Raw genomic sequence first — 12,657 nt, forward strand, 5'->3', positions numbered from 1 at the left:
GCCCCTTCCGCCGGTCGAACGCAGAGGAGCGCCGCCCATCTCCAGCGATACCCTCACAGCACGCAGCACCGCATAGCTCCGGCGAGGCCCCCGCAACGCTTCTCCAGCGAGGCCTCCCACGCATCTCCGGCGAGGCCTCCCGCGGCGCATCTCCGGCGAGACCCCCGCGGCTTGCAGCACCACACGTCGCCGTCTTCCAGCACGTCACTGCGTGTTGCCCCGTCCCCACTCCCCAGCACGCGCCCCCCCTGCTGGGTTCGGCCCCGACGCCTCGCCATCGAGGCTCGCTATTGTCACCATCATCCAAGTCCAGCCTCTGGCGGGCACGTGGTCACCGTGGTTGCAACAAACGCCCGACACGGTTCCAGCATCAAGCGAGAGTGGTTGTAGCATCTGGCGAGCGTGGTCATCACGGTGACCCCATCGTAGCAAAAACCTAACCTGGTGGTAGCAAAATTTGAAGCTTGTTCCAGCAAATCGAAATGCTAGTGGTAGCAAAAATGAAAAACCGAGCGCTAGCTTCAGGAAAATCACGAAGCCCGTGGTAGCAAAAAATGACGCTGGTTTGCAGCAAACCACAAAAATGGTGGTAGCAAAAACTGCAAAAATTGATGTGAGTTCCAGCAAGCTAAAAAAGCTTCAACTGGCTATGAATAAAGTTTCAAACCATATACGACCCAAGCTATGGACAACACAGAAAAGTTAGAACTGGTGAAGCAAAAAGCTTCATCCGGCCACGAAAAAGCTTCATCCTGCGATGAAAAAAGTTTCAACCATAGAGACAGAAGCCATGGATGACAAATGAAAAGCTGCAACCGGCGGTTACGAAAGCTACAACCGGCATTGAAAAAAGCTTCAAACTTCTTGTCTAGCTGCGACCTCCGCGACGAGGATAACACAGTTTTGCTGCAACCATAGTCGATGTTTGCTACAACCGGTGATGGAATTTGCTACATCCATTTCATAGCTGGTGCTACTACTCCGCTGAGCTCCCACGCTCGCCCATGGCCATCACCGCCGTGGCGCCGTTCCGAGAGGTGCCCGACGACGCAGTGGCTGAGATCCCTGCGTGATGCCCATCCTCGCTTGTGCGCGCCGCCATGGCCTGCGCCTCCTCGTATCCTCCCCGTGATTCCTCCGCGGCCATCAGTCGACGGCGCGGCCATGGCGATGAGCGCAGCCATGGAAACGGCACGGCAGCGTTGTCCCCGAGGGGCGCACGAACATCACAGGAGACAGGAGCCGATGGCCGGACTGGATCCATGGAGTTTCCTGCCTGGGCGATTGCGAGAAAGAAGGACTGGATGGGGCGTTGGGGAGAGGATAAGGTACACGTGTTGCCTTCCTGGTGGCTAGCACCAGCGAGGTGAAAGCGGCTGGCCCGAGCATTCCGCCAGCGCACCGCGCATAAACACTTCCCATAAAAGCTGCAGGAGACCCGGGATAACGTTCCTTTGCCTCCTGCCGAAGCCACCACCAGCTTCCTCGTTCTTTGGGGCAAACATTGTTTAGCGCACATGCTTTTGCTTTAGTATAGTCCCACATAAAGCGCACATTCCTGGCCTATGTGTTCTTCTTATCTACATCTTTGTTTCTCCTTTTTTTCAAGGCTTTACTCCTTTTCCTTTCTTGCGAGTAAACTTCTGATCTATCCATCATGTCATGGCATTATAAAAAATAATGAAATTGCAAAAATTACATTCATGTCCGTAGGCCATCTAGCGACGATTACAAGCACTGGTGCAAGCTGAAGGCGCGTCGATCACCCTTCCACCGGAGCCGGGCCAAACTTGTTGTAATAGATAGTCAGAAAGTCGTCGTGCTAAGTCCCCACAGGACCGGTGCACTAGAGCAATAACCGCTGCAGATAAAGAGAAGCATATATCGAAATGATTAAAGCTGCAAACAAAACACCGGAATTCTCTCCTTGGTTGCTTTGACCAAAATGAGTGTATGTTTTACCTGTTCAATACAGCAGTGAAGAGACCCAAAAATTGTGCCTCTTAAAATACTACAACTACCACCTCTGCTCGGCTGTATAGAGCATGCATGTAGTTCTAGGTCACAATTTAGCTAGCTAAATATGTATTATATGTAGTGAAAAATACATGCTTAGAAACGACATACAACACATATTTAGTTAGTCAAATCGATGACCTAGAATTTGAAGTACTAGAATGGAAGAGCTTTATGTTAATGTTTTTTCAGAAATTAATGACTACAATTTACTTAAAGTCCTATTTGTCATATTAGTCGTTCCCAAAATAAGGTTAGCGATACCTTAGCGAATTTCGCTCGCACGGAGGGTAGAACAATGACTTGGATAGGTTCTTGCCCCTCTTGCGCTATGGAACTAGCTACTGCTGAGTGTAACACTACTATGGTTTGAGTAATACAATTTATTACCCGCAAAAAAAATTACTTAAAGTCCTATTTGATACAGAATTTCACTTCAACTTCACTGGTAACCTTCAAGTTCCATAGTCCCCAGAGAAGTTTCACCTCCGCTGCTGATCTAGAATGCACACTACAGCTGCGTTGTAGTAGAAAGGAAGAACAAAACTGCTCCACACACTATCAACTTTAGTGCCGGGTCTTTGCACGACCATCAAATCCAGCGGCCGATGCCCTTTCAATCCTACGCACGTCCAGCTGGACTTAATCGAATCGTGTACCATTTTGACGTGCTACGGTTCAAGGAAAATTTGTCATTCCTGCGTGCTAGACGCCTCGTATACCTCTCACAAGGACCAAAGTACTAGTATATGCTCTTGAGAGGATATAGTCAGTTCCCGGCTTCCCTCCATGCCAATCACGACAGCATATGCTTCAAATATTCCACGTTTGCCGGTTGCAGCACGCGTCGGTCCCAACAAAATGGCTCACCGGCCGCAACATCCTCGGGGCATGCCCGCACGACTAAATACCGGTCGCAGCTCCCATGGTGGCCTCTTGCAGCAAGCCGCCACTGATGGTCCCAGCTCTGTTGTGGACGGTTGCAGCAAGCCCCCGCCAATGGTCGCAACTCCTTCATCAGTGCTTGCATCGACATGACGAGGTGTCCATCCAATTGCCAATGTCGAACCTCCTCGGTTTGCAGCATCCGTCGTGTCCACCATCGCAATTCGTCATTCTTGTGACCAAAGAGAGCAGGGCACACCGAACCATGTCATCCCAGTACCCATGGCCATGGGTTGCAGCGGCAGCCATCGCCCGGTCACAACACCATGACTCGTCACACCTGTTGTCTATGGCCGCAGCTCCCGCCACCTCAGCTCGGAGTCCTGCTGCCGCCAATTAGAGTGCCACCCTCCCTCTATTCATAGCACAACGGGCGTCGGGGGGGAGAAAAAGGAGAGAGGTGGATTAATGGAGTTTGCAGCAAAATTGCTCCTCAGTGTATGTTGTGGGAATTCCACGATGCATTACTCAAGTGAAAATGCACGTATATATATGATGTAGAACGGTGTACCACGACCTCAACTATACAAGGCAACTAGGAGGTGGGCCCAATACACAATATGCACAACACATATACTCAACACCGCCCCACAATCGAAGCGGCACCATTGCTGACGCAAAGACTAGACCGGAACTCCCCAAATGACGCCATAGGCAAGCCCTTGGTCATGATACCTGCAAAATGTTGGGAAGTAGGAACGTGTAGAATACGAATATGGCCAAGGGCCACATGTTCCCGAACAAAATGAATATCTAACTCAATATGCTTGGTCCGACGGTGATGAACCGGGTTGGCGGAGAGGTAGACCGCCGAGACGTTGTCGCAGTAGACCACCGTGGCACGGTCGACAGGACAAGAGAGCTCCTGAAGTAGCTGGCGAAGCCACGAACGCTCGGCGACGACGTTGGCCACAGCATGATACTCAGCCTCAGCACTGGAGCGGGAGACCGTAGGCTGTCGCTTGGACGACCACGAGATGAGCGAGGGTCCAAGGAAGACACAGTAGCCCGAGGTGGAGCGACGAGTGTCGGGGCAGCCCGCCCAGTCGGCATCGGAGTACGCGGTGAGGGCGGTGTCGGTGGAGGCATGAAGCATGATGCCGAGGTCCATAGTGCCACAAACATAGCGGAGAATCCGCTTGACAGCGGCCCAGTGAACGTCCCGAGGAGCATGCATATGAAGACACACCTGCTGGACGGCATACTGGATCTTCCGATCGAGTCAGAGTGAGGTACTGAAGAGCTCCAACGATAGACCGGTAAAAGGCAGCATCCGAAGCAGGAGAACCATCCGTGGCAGAGAGCCTGGCCTTCGTATCAACAGGCGTAGTGGCAGGCTTGCAGTTAAGCATGCCAGCACGATCCAGGAGCTCATGAGCGTACTTCCGCTGATGAAGGAAGAAGCCATCTGGACGTCGCGCCAGCTCAACACCGAGGAAGTAGTGCAAAGGACCCAAGTCCTTGATGGCAAACTCAGCGCGAAGACGAGCAGTGAGCTGACTAAGAATACCAGCCGTACATGCCGTCAGGATGATGTTGTCGACATAAAGCAGCAAGTATGTCGTGTCGGAGCCCTGGTGATAGATGAAGAGCGATGCATCCGAGCGGGTAGAGCGAAACACGAGCTGGTGTAGAAACGCCGGAATACGCTGGTACCAAGCGCGAGGAGCCTGCTTGAGTCCGTACAAGGACCGCGAAAGCAGGCACATGTGGTCGGGAAGTGCTGGATCAACAAACCCCGTGGGCTACTGGCAGAAGACCTGCTCCTCGAGGTGATCGTCAAGGAAGGCGTTGGAGACGTCCATCTGGTGCACCGGCCAGGCACGGGAGACCGCAAGGTGGAGAACCGTGCGAATCGTTCCAGGCTTAACAACTGGAGTGAAGGTGTCGGTGAAGTCGATGCCAACACGTTGCTGGAAACCACGAACAACCCAACGCGCTTTATAGCGGTCGAGGGTACCACCAGGATGGAGCTTGTGTTTGAAGACCCACTTCTCGTTAATCACGTTGGCGTCCGGGGACGGGGAACAAGCTGCCACGTCCGGTTGCGCAGCAAGGCATCAAACTCCTCTTGCATCGCAGCCATCCAGAGCAGGTCATAAAGAGCGGCTCGAACGGAGGACGGTAATGGCGATGGCGTAGAGGTGGATGCCGGGTGGACGTACTCGTCCGAGGCATAGCGCGAGCTCGGGCGAAAAACGCCCGTACGGGCGGGAGTGACCGGACCGACCACGGGTGGCTCGGTCGCAGTCTCCGGTGAAGAGGGCGTCGGAGCCGCGGGCACCGATGCCGTGGTCGGAGGTAGCGCCGGGGCCAGGGGCGCCATGGCCGCCGGCGAACGGGACGCAGAAGGCGCCAGGGCCGTGGGCACCAGAGCCGCTGTCGGAGGAGGCACCGCGGGTGAAGCGCCTCAAAGCCAGGGGCATGCCTAGAGCGGTGCGCGAGCGCCCTGGGAGAGGTGTCGAGGCTCCCACGTCATCGGTGGCGGGAGGAACAGTCGGGGGTACCTGCTGAAACGGAAACACATGCTCATCAAAGTAAACGTGCCGGGAGGTGAACACACGGTGGGAAATGGGATCGTCGCACCGATAGCCCTTGGAGCTAGAAGGGTAGCCGATGAAGATGCACGCAACAGAACGTGGTGCAAGTTTGTGAGGAGCAGTGTCGGCAGTGATAGGATAACAAAGGCACACAAAAATACGCAAACCATCATAAGACGGTGGCGTACCAAATAGGAGGTGATGAGGTGCGTAATTCCACTGCGGGCGACGGGGTCGAAGGTTAAGGAGAACTGAAGCGGTAGCAAGTGCGTCCGGCTAGAAGTGAGGCGGCACGTTAGCATGAAACAGGAGCGTGCGAATGCAGTCATTCAGAGTGCAAAGGACGCGTTCGGCTCGACCGTTCTGCTGTGAAGTATACGGGCATGTGAGATGAAAAATTGTGCCATGGTGCGACAAAAAAGTGTGAAAAGCAAGGTTGTCGAACTCTTTTCCATTGTCAGTCTGAAGAGTAAGAATGGGACGCCCAAACTTCGTGCTGACATAGGATTAAAAAGCCGTCAAAGTGGAGAGTGCATCCGACTTTCCTCGCAAAGGAAAGGTACACACATAATGAGAATAATCATCAAGGATAACTAAATAATATAAGTAGCCCGAATTACTAGGAACAGGAGAGGTCCACACATCGCTATGAATCAACTGAAAAGGAAAAGAAGCAATGATGGTGGAGCTATTAAACGGAAGACGAACATGTTTGCCGACACGACATGCATGACAAGTGTGATCCTCTATCTTATTACAACTGAAAGTGAAACTCCTAAGAATATGACGAAGGGTGACGGGGTTGGGATGACCCAGACGAGCACGCCAGTGATCGACGCCAGCGGAGAGAGCAACCGATGCGGTGGTGTCGGATGAAGGCGAATCCACCGGATAGAGCTCGTCGGGGCTGTCACATCGATGCAGTACCATCCTGGTTCGAGCGTTCTTAACACAACAACCAAGCTCGTCAAATTCAACAGTGACAGGATTTTCACGAGTGAAACAACGAACGAAAATAAGATTCTTAATAAGATAAGGAGACACAAGTATGTTAGACAAAGATAAAGGCATGGAATTAGAAGAAAAAGAAGTGTGCCCGACATGTGTAATGGGAAGGATGGCGGTCGGTGGTGACGGGAGTGAAGGAGGCAAGATTACCAGGATGAGCAAACATGTGAGCCGTGGCCCCGGTGTCCATGTATCAACCACCGCCTCTAGTGTAGTTGTTCGGCGTAGGGGCAGTGTGCAGCGCGGCGAGGAGCGCCGGATTCCAAGGCGCCGGTGGCAGCGCCGACGAAGGTGGCGGAGACGCCATCGAGAAGCCGTAGCCGCCGCTGAGCTACGGCGGTTGGTACCCTCCATAGAGCTGCGGAGCCGCATAGTACGCCTGATGCGCCGGCGAACGCAGCACGGGAAGGGTCGGGGCAGGGGCCCGTGGGACCGGTATGGTGTACGCATGAACGGCACCGGTCCATGGGTTGTACCCGGCGGCCCACGGAGGGGGCACCTGGAGCTGCTGCTGCTGACGAGGCGCGCCCACGGCCTGCGGCTGCTGATGGCCGCTGCACTGGCCTCCGCGGCACCGTTTAGCTGGTGGTGCGGGAGGCCCGTACGGGGGCAGCAGGAGAGGCAGCAGCGGCGGCAGGTACGGCGCCGGATGGCGCAGCTGAGGGGGCCCGCCGCGGGTGGTGCCGGCGGCGAGAGTGGTGTGGATGGCCCGCGCCTTCACCTGCTTCGTCCGCCGCTCCTCCAGCCGGAGGTATGCAATGAACTTGGCGAAGGATGGCTCGGGGCCGAGGGTGAGGTTCGACGCGGCGGTGCCGAAGTCCTCGTTGAGCCCGGCAGTGAGCCTGCTGAGGAGGAGGTCATCATCGATCTTCACGCCAATATCGCGGATCTCATCAGCGAGAGTCTTGAGGCGGCGACAATAGTCGTCGATGGAGGAGTTGTCCTGGTGGCACCCAAAGAACTCTTGCTGCAAAAAAAGCGACGTTAAAGACGATTGTCGGTGAAGAGCCCGTTCATCTTGGTCCACACGGCATGGGCGTCATCACCGTCCTGCACGCTGGAGTCGAACAGGTTGGAGTTGGTGGAGGCGAACGAGGTGACGGACGACATGACGGCGAGAGGTGGTGCGGCTAGGGCTAGGGTTGCGTGAGCGGCGGCTGCGGATACCATGTATGTTGTGGGAATTGCACGATGTATTACTCAGGTGCAAATGCACGTATATATGATGTACAATGGTGGACCACGACCTCAACTATACAAGGTAACTAAGAGATGGGCCCTACACAATATGCACTCAGCACTGTATGTAAAAGGATACATGGTATTGCACGATGTATTACTCAGGTGCAAACGCACGTATATATGATGTATAATGGTGGACCACGACCTCAACTATACAAGGTAACTAAGAGATAGGCCCAATACACAATATGCACTCAGCACTGTATGTTAAAGGATGCATGGTATTGCACGATGTATTACTCAGATGCAAACGCACGAATATATGATGTATAATGGTGGACCATGACCTCAACTATACAAGGTAACTAAGAGACAGGGGTTCGAACTTGCGACTTCTTCATCGCGGGCGCTCAGCTCTAACCACCAGGCCATCACCCCGTTGGTGGACAAATACTTCGTTTTTTCTCTTCTATTTTGTTATTCAGTTTGGTTCATTTTTTCCTTTTCTCATCCTTTTTTGTTTCATTCTAATGCACATTTTTTTATAAATTTGGTGAACCTTTTTTTCTTAATTGACAAACTTTTCTTTTCAAATTTGATGAAGTTTTTTCAAATTTGATGATTTGTTTTCAAATTTGATAAAAAAATTCTTAAAATCAATGGACTTTCCCAAAATCAATGAACTTTTTTCCAAAATTGATGAACTTTTTTCCAATTGAATGAACTTTTTCCAAAATCATTGAACTTTTTTCCAAAATCGATGAATTTTTTTCGAACTGAATGAACTTTTTCCAAAATTGATGAACATTTTTTGAAGATCGGCGAACTTATTCCATTTTTGTGAGTTTTTTTCTTTTAAATTCATCAACCTTTCTTAACCCGTGAACTTTTTTTTTGTGAATGATTTTTTTTAATTCCTGATATTTCAGAAAACATACACATATCTTTTGAATAGTCAACGGTCAATTGGTCTGACTAGTCAATTGGTGAACTTTTTTTCTCAAATTAGTGAACTTGTTTTTATTCAAATAGCGCGGCTACAATAGTTCTTAAAGATTGCGTGCTGCATTCAATCACTAGTAGCCGAGTGGTATAGTGGTAGCCAGTCTCTTGCTCGATAGATGTGGCCTGAGTTTGATTCCCCATGACGCATACTTTTTTGCTGGGATTTCGCGCTACAGTATTTCAGAACGCTACGTGTTCATGGGCTGGCCCATTAAGGTTCTCCCATGAGCGCCGGTTAGCTTCGGGGGCTCTTAAGGGCTGGCTCTTCAGCCTGCTGGATTCCTTATCGCATGAGAAATTTGTCTTAATGGCTGTAACCCTATGGGCGATATGGACATCTCGACGAAAAGCCATTCACGAGGCTATATTCCAAACACCACATGCAATACAATTGTTCATCGCTTGATTTATTGCAGATTTGGAAGCTATCCGGGTTCCCAAACCTACACAGGCTGCTACGGCGAGTATAGTTACATCTACCCAGAGGCCGAGGGCACCTCCAGCAAACTTTGCCAAAATTCATGTTGACGCCGGAGTGCGCACCTGTAGAGGAGGAACAGCCATAGCAGTATGCAGGGATTGTCAGGGTGCGTTTATGGGCAGCTCTGCCCTAGTCATTCCAGGAATCTGGGATCCAGCCACACTTGAGGCTATGGCATGCCGAGAGGCCACTGCCTTGGTAGAAGATCTTAATATTCATCGCTTCGTTGTGGCATCTGATTGCAAGCAGGTGATTAGGGACATTGCCAAAGGAAACCAAGGATCCTATGGAGCCATCATCACCGAGATCATCTCTAGATCATCACCACTCTCTTGTAACTTTACTTTTGAAAGTCGTCGGTTTAATTTCAAAGCTCATAAGTTAGCTAAATTTGCTTTGTCTTTAGCTTAGGGGCGTCATGTGTGGCTTGGCCAGCCGCATGACCAAACTTGTATCCCACTCTCTGTAGAGTTTGAATAAAGTGGCTTTACCCCCTAAAAAAAGGCGCAGACTAGGACTTCCCAAAATTCCCTTTGCTTTAATATATAATAATTCCATATGATGGTTGTCGTTGTTTCTACTGCTTCGCTGATCGCTTTGGCAGGTCCTTTTTCTTTTCTCTTTGTTTTATTCCGCCTAGGCATTTCTCTAGTCTTGTTTGGCTTTGCTTTTTGCCGGTGTTTTGTGTGCGTGTGAGTGTATGTTATTGTTGGCTGTGTGAATCTTACTGTGTAGAGGCCGGACGTATACTTGTTGTGTTTTGTATCCACTTAATGCTTCATGATGAGTTAATAAAAAGTATCCTTTATCGGAAAAAATAGTTCGATATGATGGCTGTGGTTTGTAAAAATCACTCTCACAAGAAAATAAATAATACTAGCTCCTGCATAAAGTGCACATTCCTGGTCTTCGATATGTCACGTAGCATTAGCTACTATTTTGTTTATCCATGCCTGGTGAGTAGAGATATGTATTTGTAGCCATAGCCCTTAGGGCACCAAGCATGGAGGGGACTTGTGTAACATAATACCAGAATTTCATGTCATGACACATGACAACACATTTTCTCTAGCTATGATCTCAACAACCCTATGGCTCAGTACCAGACTTTATTGTATGATGCTTCCGCTATGTCTTGACAGCAATACATTTCCTTGCACACTAGCACTCTTGTAACAACTCGCCTTGATGGCCTTTGAGTAAGAGTAATGCATTCAGGCGATCCTCTCCCCCAGCGGATGAATGTTTTATTTTATATAAAAAAAGACAACCAAATTTGTGCATGAGAAAGACGACGGTCCGAAAATTTGATGGAAGAGTCATAAACATGACATCCCCAAGCTGGTATGTGCTGCCATGTCAAGAGTAGACTATTACAAAGCCAGATTAACTGCGAAGATCCCATATTCCCAGGGAATAATACCTTTCTTTTGCGAGGAACCATGGAATAATACCTTCCATGGACACAACTCAAAGAGGAAGGAGAAAACTCGATCGAGAGGCTTAAATCTCCATGTCTGTCCTGAGTCTTCCTGGAATGGAATATGCTTTGGTATATCTTCTTACCTACATCCTCTTTTTGACGGAGCTTTACTCCTCCCCCGAAGAATTCTCTCCTTGGTTGCTTTGACCCAAAGTCCACCGTACCTCTCACATGGATAATATAGTCAGTTCCTAGCTTCCCTCCATGCCAACCACGGCAGGCAGCATATGCTTCAAATATTCCAAACTGACCAACCCCTTCCTGCACGCCATAACAATGCGTTGCCTCCCCACAACGAGACCGTATCTCCATTAAAGTAGCTGAGAGAGCTTGCATTTTTACGAGTCGAGGTTGCGAGATGAAGTTCGGGAAGAGGCTCAAGAAGCAGGTGGAGGAGAGCCTCCCGGGGTGGAGGGACAAGTTCCTGGCGTACAAGCGCCTCAAGGTGCTCGTCCGACTCGTCTCCGGCTCCTCGCCGCACCGTGCCGTGGCGGAGGCCACCTTCGTGCGGCTCCTCAACGACGAGGTGGACAGGTTCAACGCCTTCTTCCTGGAGCAGGAGGAGGAGTTCATCATCCGCCATAAGGTGCCTACTGTTGATTGGGAAAATATACTGAAACAGTGCAGTAGCCTGTAACGGATGTAATAAAAAGAATGTGCAGGAAGTAAGGGAGACGGTGAAGGCGGTGGCCGGCGAGGAGCCGTCGGAGGCGGAGCGTGCGGTGGAGATGAGGAAGGTGAGGAGAGAGATCGTGGATTTGCACGGGGAGATGGTGCTGCTCCTCAACTACAGCGCCGTCAACTACACAGGTCTGTTTCCAAACCTCCCTTCTGGCTGGACAATGACAATATGGAGGCTCTTTTCTAGTAACATTTTTGGGCACGCTTCGCCAAAAAAGAAATTTGGAAGGTTCTTGAAATTGTAAGTTCGTGGTAGTATCTGAAGAAATTCAGAGCTTCACACAAACACAAAACAGAGTACACGACAAGCTCTGCTTTAACTTTCTCATAGAAAAAGCTTGTACGCTTCGACCTGCAGATACTAGTCTCCATTCAGCCCAATGGGTTGGTAAGTCGTAGCTTTTCTCCACACGACCAACTGGTCTTATGACTTGGCCAAGATCATTGAACTTTTTTTGTTTGTTGAAAACACAGTATATACGCAAGATCATTGAACATCTAGTGCTACACGTACGCTGCAGGGCTGGCCAAGATCCTGAAGAAGTACGACAAGCGTACGGGGCGGCTGCTCCGGCTGCCCTTCATCGAGGAGGTGCTCAAGCAGCCCTTCTACACGACGGAGCTCATGTCGAGGCTCGTCCGCGAGTGCGAGGAGACCATGGCGGCCGTGTTCGCCTCCGACAACAGTGGTGACCAGTGGACGAGGAAGTGCTGCACCGACACTGGCATGGCTCCTATGGCACCAGAGCAGGGCATTTTAAGGAACACCGTCGCGGCGCTGGTGGCCATGCGGGAGCTCCGCAGCGGGAGCTCCACGTACGGGCACTTCTCGCTGCCACCCTTGGCAAAGGAGACGGAGCATGGCCTGCTGCTGTCCATCCAGGTTGCCGATCTCGTTCAATCTGAGGCACATGGTATTGTCCGGGTGGTTTGACAGAGTGCATGAGTATAATTGTAGGTACAGGTTTCGATGGCTACTTACCGGCGTCCGATTATATGATACGAGTAACGCATACTGCGGACTTTTTATTTATTTATTTAGAAAAGCCGCAAATATAATTGATTCTTTTAAAGAAAACAGTAGCATGCATAAAGCAAAGACAACAAGACACAAAACAACCAACCAAAAATAAAATTACATTGAAAACGATCATCTTTTGCCTTCAATTGTTTGCTGACCGCCGAAGCTTAAAAATTTCAATAAAACGGTGGTAAGCGGAAGGGCCACATGCAAGCGCCCTCACGATATCAGGACTTGAAGACCGTAATAGCCACTCACCGCTAGAAACCATATCAGGACTTGAAGACCGTGAAAA

At 50.5% G+C, this 12,657-nt stretch overlaps 1 protein-coding gene across 2 annotated transcripts; it reads left to right on the forward strand.

Moving 5' to 3' along the window:
- Positions 1-10,889: 10,889 nt before the first annotated feature.
- Positions 10,890-12,400, forward strand: LOC123167118 (SPX domain-containing protein 3). 2 transcript variants are annotated; one of them, XM_044584951.1, is made up of 3 exons: positions 10,890-11,246; positions 11,314-11,470; positions 11,863-12,400. In XM_044584951.1, exons 1-3 carry the CDS (start codon positions 11,019-11,021, stop codon positions 12,273-12,275), a joined length of 798 nt encoding a protein of 265 aa, XP_044440886.1. In that variant the 5' UTR covers positions 10,890-11,018; the 3' UTR covers positions 12,276-12,400. The 2 variants fall into 2 exon arrangements, with proteins under 2 accessions (XP_044440886.1, XP_044440887.1); XM_044584952.1 differs by having other exon boundaries at positions 10,899-11,246; positions 11,323-11,470.
- The last annotated feature ends 257 nt before the right edge of the window (positions 12,401-12,657 follow it).

This window comes from Triticum aestivum, chromosome 7D, assembly GCF_018294505.1.
Source record: "Triticum aestivum cultivar Chinese Spring chromosome 7D, IWGSC CS RefSeq v2.1, whole genome shotgun sequence".
Classification (NCBI taxonomy): domain Eukaryota; kingdom Viridiplantae; phylum Streptophyta; class Magnoliopsida; order Poales; family Poaceae; genus Triticum; species Triticum aestivum.

What these genes read in the sequence shown, in the direction of transcription:
- LOC123167118 (XM_044584951.1), top strand. Translation starts at nt 11,019, where the DNA reads ATGAAGTTCGGGAAGAGGCTCAAGAAGCAGGTGGAGGAGAGCCTCCCG. An exon ending in AGTTCATCATCCGCCATAAG is followed by an intron (nt 11,247 to 11,313) that starts GTGCCTACTGTT and finishes TGTAATAAAAAG; the next exon opens with AATGTGCAGGAAGTAAGGGA. An exon ending in CAGCGCCGTCAACTACACAG is followed by an intron (nt 11,471 to 11,862) that starts GTCTGTTTCCAA and finishes CGTACGCTGCAG; the next exon opens with GGCTGGCCAAGATCCTGAAG.